General features: G+C 32.8%; 1 protein-coding gene across 1 annotated transcript in view; it reads left to right on the plus strand.

Annotated features, from left to right (window-relative positions):
* Window positions 1-5,507, plus strand: part of LOC143062649 (polypeptide N-acetylgalactosaminyltransferase 5-like) — a 51,827-nt gene extending 46,320 nt beyond the window's left edge. Inside the window, exons 9-11 of the mRNA XM_076234336.1 lie at window positions 1,483-1,581; window positions 3,515-3,640; window positions 4,894-5,507. Of these exons, the coding sequence (XP_076090451.1) occupies window positions 1,483-1,581; window positions 3,515-3,640; window positions 4,894-5,016 (348 nt within the window). The 3' untranslated portion in view covers window positions 5,017-5,507. The remainder of the gene's footprint in view (window positions 1-1,482; window positions 1,582-3,514; window positions 3,641-4,893) is intronic.
* Window positions 5,508-9,683: the final 4,176 nt, after the last annotated feature.

A 9,683-nucleotide genomic window follows, 5' to 3' on the forward strand; every position in this document is an offset into this window, starting at 1 on the left:
TAACCTTATTAAGAAGGGATATAATTACGATACTGTTGTCAAGTTATTAAATATTGCATATTTTGGCGTTAATATTGAGTCACTGATAAGGTCTTTGCGTCGGAACTAAACACATTTATTCTAAAAACAGTTGTTGGCATGACACGGGTTATGTTCTTCTCATATATGTTATGATGGTATGATACTAAACCCCTAACGGGAAGGATTGTGCCTGATGTACATATGATGAAATCATAATCTTTCAGTCAGTTTAATTGAAGTCTGGAGCTGGCATGTCAGTTAACTGCTAGTAGTCTGTTGTTATTTATGTATTATTGTCATTTTGTTTATTTTCTTTGGTTACATCTTCTGACATCAGACTCTGACTTCTCTTGAACTGAATTTTAATTTACGTATTGTTATGCGTTTACTTTTCTACATTGGTTAGAGGTATAGGGGGAGGGTTGAGATCTCACAAACATGTTTAACCCCGCCGCATTTTTGCGCCTGTCCCAAGTCAGGAGCCTCTGGCCTTTGTTAGTCTTGTATTATTTTAATTTTAGTTTCTTGTGTACAATTTGGAAATTAGTATGGCGTTCATTATCACTGAACTAGTATATATTTGTTTAGGGGCCAGCTGAAGGACGCCTCCGGGTGCGGGAATCTCTCGCTACATTGAAGACCTGTTGGTGACCTTCTGCTGTTGTTTTTTATTTGGTCGGGTTGTTGTCTCTTTGACACATTCCCCATTTCCATTCTCAATTTTATTGCTTTGGAACAAATCGTTCTTTTCAAACTTTGATTTTATGCACAAAAGTTTACCAAAGCTCTTGTAACCATCTAAATAAATTTGAACACATCCTGTATATTTGGATAACAAATGTATGATTTCACTTGTAACAATGTATTCTAGAACGTATTTAAAAATAATTTGGATTACATAAGTTTTAAATATTTATTTCGGCTTTAACTGTTATACATCGAATAACCACGCTTACCAAAACTGTTACTAATTCAACATCTTGACAAAATGTATGATGAATTCAAATGGATAAATCTATACACAAATAATCAAAGCTTAGACTATAGCACACAAATAATCAAAGTATAAAATATAGCACTCAGGTAATCAAAGCATAGATATCACCCTAGTTGTTTGGTGGGGTTCGTGTTGTTTATTCTTTAGTTTTCTATATTGTGTCATGTGTGCTGTTGTTTGTTTGTCTTTTTTCATTTTTAGCCATGGCGTTGTCAGTTTGTTTTAGATTTATGAGTTTGACTGTCCCTTTGGTATCTTTCGTCCCTCTTTTATAGCACACAAATAAAGCATAGAATATAGCACACAAATATTCAAAACATAGAATATAGCACACAAATACTCAAAGTATAGAATATAGCACACAAGTAATCAAAACATAGAATATTGCACACAAATATTCAAAGCATAGCATATAGCACACAACTGCTGTAGGATCTGCAATCATGAGTTTCCTTGTTTTCTAGATCAAACCGGCTTTACAGAACACATCCTCCTTCTGTTTGGATGCTTCCAGCTTATCTTCAGTAACTTTACTTGCATGTCACTATCAAAGTGGAAATCAGGTAATTAACTTATCGTAATACAGACTTCTAAATAACGTAACATTACATTCGTTGTACTTGTACACATTTTTTTAGGGGCCAGTCTCCGGCTTCGGTAGTTTATCGCTGTATTAATGATCCATTAGTTTTCATGTGCTGATTTCTTCTCTTTGGTCGGGTTTTTTTTTCTTTTTTTGTCTCTTTTACATATTCTCTATTATCATTCTCAGTTTTACTAGTATTTTTGGGTGTTTAACTTTTTGTTTAAAGATTAACGATAACAAAAGTTAGTAAAAGGCAGCAACGATGTATCAATGTTGAATACGGTAAAATTCTTTTGAAATATAAAAACAAGAGGGGGAAAGGCGGACATCCGGTTTGAGCGTTCTTGGTTAAGGTAAATTCAGAAGGAGCTTAAGATGATAACAGTTATTAAGTGCTTATTTCATTATTAAACTGTTTTGGGCTCAACGATATAAATCTAATTAACTTTTATCTACATAAATATTCCTGTCAACATTTCGTTTTCTTTAATATTGCAATTCTGATTTTCATATTAGACATTTTGACTTATACTTGAAATCAAATAACAATCATTAGCGTATCCAAGTGTAAAAGTAGTTCTGAGCTTAAACCCCTTTCCTTTTTCTTTTTTTTTCTATATGAGTAATTTTGTATAAAAGGGTAAACCTAAACATGGTTTATTGGCTCCGTGTTCAAGGCCGTACTTTGACCTATTTTGGTTTACTTTTACATATTGTGACTTTGATGGAGAGATGTCTGATTGACACACATACTATTGTGCTCCTTAGGAAAAACAATCGAAAATTACCATGAAGGTTTTGCAAATATTTTGTATATCTGTCTTTTGTCATTGCAAGACTCCCATCACAAAACTAAAATTTTAAACTTGTGATACAAATGTAATCAAAACTAATAGTCTTTGTTATATGAATTCAATGCTAGCTGTTCCGCAATACAGACGAATTTAAATTAACGGCTGCAGTAGAAACAGTTAGGACTATCTCATACCGTATCTAACATCCCAATATTGACAATGAGGCTCGTCTGATAACCGAGCCTAGCGACAAAAACAGATGATTCAATTTGGAAATTTCCATTTTTATGTATCGACCTTTCAGAAACGCCTTCATATGGAGGATATATCTCCCAGGTGATACCATATTTAAGACTTTGCATTACCTATCATGATTTACTTGTTGGAGGTTTACTATTAAACCGAGTGTTAAGTGGTGAAGTGCAAATCATCCCTTCAAAAATTTTACAGACGCCATCAAGAGTTTGTTGACTGTTCTGTATTATTTGTTTCCCAGATGACGACCGATATGTTCAAATTGTCGTCACCATATTACCGTTCACTTTTCCCCTAATGTGTCCTACTATATCAGATTCTTCGCCTAGTTTGAAAAGAGGGACGAAAAATACCAAAGGGACAGTCAAACTCATAAATCTAGAATAAACTGACAACGCCATGGCTAAAAATGAAAAAGACAAACAGACAAACAATAGTACACATGACACAACATAGAAAACTAAAGAATAAACAACACGAACCCCACCAAAAACTAGGGGTGATCTCAGGTGCTGCGGAAGGGTAAGCAGATCCTGCTCCACATGTGGCTCTTACATGAGTTAAGCGATATGTACACTATGTGGAGCAGGATCTAACTACTTATTCGGAAACCTGAAATTACCCCCAACCCCCTAGTTTTTAACGGTGAATTTCCGATATTGAGCACATAATACATTATTTTTTTATACTGGTATATAGTCATAAACAAAAGCCAGCTATTCAAATTATCATAATCCAGTCCGCATAGAATAAGTGGAAATAGGACACAAGAGTGTATGTCCAGCTTGTGTTAATGGTCACCTTATTTTGATGGTTTTTTTTCAATAACACTAAGAAATGCTCAAAACGATTTTTTTTCAGTATTGGGAATGGTCTGCTGATTTTGAAATCCGTCACGCGGTTTTCTGTCTTGCTGTTGACAGTGCAAATCATTTATCAATAAACGAATGTGACTTTGAAAAACACAGCAAATGGGATTACATTTCGGTACGTATAAGATATGGCTTGTCAATCAAGCATCTTTTAAATATTGCAAAACTATAATACAAATGTTTAACCATAGTGTAAATAATTCTTTATATATATTCGTCTCTTTGCAACTGTTTCACTTTCAAACACGTTACATCAACCCCAGTTGTTTCTATCACTGCATCGAGTGTGGTAAGGTATTCAACCACTTGAGACAGTCAAATTTTCAAATCTTAAACGGGAGCTTGAAGGTCAATTTTACTGTCAAAAGTGGATTATACCGAATTGCACGAGATTTTGTGGGATATTTGTTTCTCTAATGATTTTTAGAAGATTTGCAGACAGACTTTTTCACCGATTTCGATTGATCTGCAAAAAGATTTGTACTAACTATTAGGTGGTTTTTTCATTACGTCAAAAAATTTAATGTCATTATCGAGTTTTGACCAATAGGAACAGAAAAGAACCACACGTTGATAAAATAGAAATAATTATTAGGTCAGGAACAGAATAAATCGACTAAGAATACTAGAAAACAGTTATTGGCACATGTCCGAAAGTAACTTTAAGAGTTGTACATGACTGAATCACGACTAAGTCAGAAACCATGCAAATTCTTCAACAATCTCTTCGAAATATGTGATGCAAGTTAAATATTCAATGTGTGCAAAAACAAATGTATCATATCGTTAATTCAAATTAAGAGCGCACTGTTTCCCTGAAGTAAATAAACAGTATCTTCTGATTTGAGAAAAAAAGGAAAATGCCCTTCTTTTTAAGGAATATAAAATTGTCTTTTATAAAGTAAACCAACATTAAAAGATGGTTCAAAACGTTATGAGGCAGAAAGATCTGTCATTGCACTTGGAAAATGGAAAATGCCCTTCTGTTTAAGTTATATAATTGTCTTTTATAAGGTAAAAAGGCATGAAAAGAGGGTTCAAAACGTTATGAAGCAGAAAAATCTGACTTCGCACTTGGAAAATGGAGAATGCCTTTCTTTTCAAGTTATATAATTGTCTTTGATTTTTATAAGGTAAAAAACATTAAAAGAAAGTTCAAAACATTATGAAGCAGAAGGATCTGACTCTCTTTTGAATGTAACCATATTTTTACCGTTAGTTCCGTTAACAGTAAACTTTTTTAATGGAACGAAAATTTAAAAAAATATTACGATTCAATTTTTAATTAGATACAGAAAGAATTCCAAATATATGTCACTCACAAGCACTTAAGAAGTAATGTCAAAACCCGTTTTTTTTATTTTTCAGGATAATACAATTCGACACCGGATCAGTAAGCTTTGTTTAACAATAATAAATGAAACAAAAGTCAATTTACAGCAGTGCGTAGGATCTGTGTATCAGCAATGGATATGGAAAAGATTAAAATAATATATAATAAATGAAGTGTTTTAAAGAGAGTGGATATGTGTTTAAACTCAACAAAGATTTTAAAAGGCACAATTTTATACACCATGTTATTAGTAACAGTGAAACACATGCTACTGAATTTAACTTTGGAAGTGTGAATGATGTTCGAAAATTTTACGGCAAATAATTCATTCTTTTGTTTCATTCAAGTCTCAACTCTTACAATTGTGTTTACCGACCTGTTTGAACAAAAAATTGACGAGCCAATGTGATGTCAAAGACGTCTTCTCCTGTTACTTACAAAATACTTTGGAAGATACCAAGACTGTATTGATAATTATTCCGTATCAACTTCACCATGTTCACAAATAATGCAAAATGGTCTTGAAGTATTCTAGGTACTTACGTTGTTTACTATCATAATTACGTGTTATAATCTATTTTTGTACTTGTTTAATTTTTACCTTTACTGATCGGTAATATTACCTCCCGCCCTTATGGTCAATTTTGAGTTCTATTCTTTCATATTAGCTTTAATATATATATATGTACTTTGTCTTTTTTTTGTTGAAACAGTTATGTGTGTTATAGTGATTGACATTACACTATAATGGTGTGTTCTTATCTTTGACTGACATGTTTACTTATTATGTCTGTTTGTTTTGCTAGCATATTGTTATCAATATAATGGAATTTTATTCGACTGGCAAACAAGGAAGAGGTTTAGATAGCTATAAAACCAGATTTCATTCCCAATTTTCTACATAAGGAAATTCATGTACCAAGTCAAAATATGGCAATTGTTTTTCATTCGTTAGATGTGTTTTAGCTTTTGATTGTGCCATTTTTTTTAAAGGCTTTCCGTTTTGAAATATGTTTAAGATGTTATATTTGTTATTCTCGTTGGATTTTGTCTGATGCTTGGTCCGTTCTGTGTGTGTTACACTGTAGTGTTGTGTCGTTGTTCTCCTCTTATATTTATGCGTTTTCCTCAGTTTTAGTTTGTTACCCCGATTTTGTTTTTTGTCCATGGATTTATGAGTTTGAACAGCGGTATACTACTGTTGCCTTTATTGAAATCTCTAGTTTGGAGTTTGTTATTTTTGTTATTTTATTTTCCGTTATATTATATGAAATTTTGTTATGTTTCTATTTGTTCCACGATCTTTTCTGCTTTACTTTCATAATATACTATTTTCTACTTCTATAATTTATGGAGAATGTAGTATGAGCAACTAAACTACAAACTTTAAAGGGTTCGATAAAATTAAGCACATAAGGACGAATTTAACAAATAAATTGCATTTGAAAAACAAAGACAATATGTATATATGTTCCGGACAATATGAGTATTTGAACCATACGCGTTTCACATAGTTAATTTTACTTACTTGTCAAAAGTATGATAAACACATTTTATACCGATGGTCATTACCGTAGTCATACCGATTTGTTATTACGAGTGAATGGCAATATATATATGTCGACTTTAAAAAATAAATTCAAAAAAATTCTTAATGAACTGTTACACAAGAAGTCACTAGAAAGTATCATAGTTTATTTAAGTTGTCTTGTGAATATGGTGTATTGCAGTCATGTTACGATATTTGAGATCCAGAGCTTCTTAAAAACACCGTAGACATATTATCAGAATGTCCCAAGACATCGGTATCACTGTACGCAGCTACAAAAAAGCTAGCGTTTCACTCGCAAAAAAAGGTGAAAATGAAAAGGATCGTGCACAACCAAGACTTGCAAATTCAAAAAAGCTATGACACCATGTGGAAGTAAATGTCACCCCAAGCATACATGAAAGAATGTAATTAGCGACGAAAACTAACTATGGCATCAATATTTAATTTTTACGTAGTATTTGAATTATAGAAATAATACATTGTCATGTAACCATCATATACATATTTTTACTTCAAGTAGAATTAAGGTAATAAAACTTTACTGCCATAATCTGATGACGAGTTCCAAAGTCAAATCAAGATAAAACAAAAGTTGTGGTTTGGAACAAATAATACACGATGGTCTAGATCTTGAAGTATAGATTCTGGGTACTGACGTTGTTTATCATCTTACTAGCGTGTTATAGAAGCATTCTTTTACTTGTCTTTAGGAATATTACTTCGACTGTTTAGTCTGTTTTTTATGATATCCATTTGACGCGGCTCTGTATTTCTACATCCCGTTATCGTGCTATTGTTCTAAGATAATTTTTGTATTCTTGTCCTTCATTTTTGATAATATTCTTTTTTGATTGCCTTTTTGTGTTCCTTTGATACATATGACAAGGCTCTGTTCATTCCGTCATTGTGTTATTCAGATATGGTATTTTTTTTTTTGTATTCTTGTCCTTCATTTTTGCGGATGTGCTTTGTCTCTATGCCTTCTTACTGCTTCTTTGTTACGTATTAGCTTGTTTTATTGTGATCAGTATTATAACACAATCTTGACTACTGTCCCTTATTTTTGACATTTTTACTAAGGGAGCTACCATTTGATTTTTATGGGGGGGGCTAGGATGAAATTTGAAAAAAATAGGCAGGACAGGAGTTTTGAGTAAAAACAAAAGGCAGGATGAGCAACTTGGTAAAAAAAAAGGCAGGATGACAATTTGTGTAAAAAAAGTCAGGATAACTAGTAAAAAAAAAAAGGCAGGACCGAATAGAGTAAAAAATAAAAAGGCAGGACAGAGATTTCAACTAAAAAAAAAAGCAGGACAAAATTTTTCATCCTAGCCCCCCCATAAAAATCAAATGGTAGCTCCCTAATTATGTATGTTTATTTTGTTCGCACATCGTTGTCAATATAATTGAGATACTGAAGATTCAACATTATCGTGGATACAATTTTTGGATGATTTCTTGGGAAAAAGGTACATCAAGGTAAATATTTTTACAGGTTTATTATGCCGTCATTAATTTTCTATCTTTTTCCGGCAGTCTTTGTTTAATTCGTTTATAGTTCTTAAGACTTGTTTTTGTTATATATATCACAATGGGGGACATTTGAGTTTTTAAAAGATGGGCTTCAAAACAAAGGGGCAGAAAGAAATCACACACACACCTTATCCGCTCCTGTATTATTTACAGGTCAACAATCTTAGACTTTGTTGGCAAGACAATTTTAATAGACAATCCAATTAATATAATAAAAGGTTTTATATGATCTCTTCGAAATAATCAAACAGCTAGATTGAGTTCACCGTAGTTTAGTTTAAACACATTTATTTATAGGGATTGGGAAACAAGTTTTTGCAACTTATATTAATCTCTTTCCACTTTGCGGATGTGAGTGCTGCCTTGTAGCGGCATTAGCCTGCTCTTTTTCTAAATCTACAAGGGTGTCTTTAACGTGCAAGAGATATGGCTCTCTCTTAACACGGGTCAGTCATTTATCGTCCCCTTCCGACGGACTATCATCGTTTCCTCAAGACCATACTCGCAAACGGTGTCAGGGGACAACCGAAAATTCAGTCCCTTAAAATTTCATCTTGTAAGCTGAACAGATCTTAAAATAAATTACTCCAAGCATATTTGCTGAACAGAACTGAATCTATTGGAAACGGATAAGTCTGAAACATTTACAGATAGATTGAAGTAATATTTTTTTTTTTCAAATCAAAATGAACATTTCAGATCAAATTCAAATAGTGTTTACTAGTCTAGTGGTGTATGTAATCGACAAAGGCAAACGTATGTTTCGATCGATACTGCATGCTTGCATGGGTTTTGATATGTTTGATTGACCACACATGTGTTTACCGGTGTGGATTGCATACAGTGAACTTTAATTGATTCATGTAAACAGTCTGTGTCTGGGTGCAGAAATGTTTGATCTGTTCACACATATGCATATATGTGCTTGCAATTTATTAGATGTGACATACACCAATATGTATACAACTGAATTATGTTTTTTTTTAAATATGTAAATACAGCATTAACACATTGTAATTGTTTTGTGTTTATATTGTGTTTCAACATAAATACACTAATAAGTTCATCAAAGATACCACGATTAAAATCGTTTACATCAGACGCGCGTTTCGTCTGCTAAAGTCTCATCAATTGCGCTCGGATCAAAATAGCAAAAACAGGTCAATTAAAGTACGAAGTTGAAGAGCATTTAAGATCTAAAACGTCCGAAACAATTATCCTAACAAAGCATTTAGCTGAATTATTCCACTGTACTTCGACAACAATCAAAGTGTTGTAAACAGTTAATTCATAATTATGACCATTTCATGTCACCACTAAAGTACTGACCACTGGATGTGAGTAAATTATGGCATCGGAAATTCTTCGTTTTTTATATTTATATTAACATTTAGAAGTGTTGCACTCCATTTGACTTAACATGAAAGAACCCCCTAACCACCATACAGTTATTGAGAACATTTGAACTGCTTCACGGTCACGTAGCAAAAGTTGAAGCAGCTCAAGGAATTGTTGCTGCGAATAAATATTTGTCTCTCCCACCTTTAATTTGATTTCTACACAAATATCTGAATAGAATTCCTACAGCTGTTCCAATGTCGGTAACAAAAATATCCAGATTTAGAATTTATATCTGTTAAAAATAAATGGAAGGCTAAATTATGTTACATTTCCATAAATACTTTGTACTAATTATACGTGATTTAAGTATGATCTTGTACAAATTGAACTGTGTACCCC

Source organism: Mytilus galloprovincialis, chromosome 2 (genome assembly GCF_965363235.1).
Source record: "Mytilus galloprovincialis chromosome 2, xbMytGall1.hap1.1, whole genome shotgun sequence".
Lineage (NCBI taxonomy): Eukaryota > Metazoa > Mollusca > Bivalvia > Mytilida > Mytilidae > Mytilus > Mytilus galloprovincialis.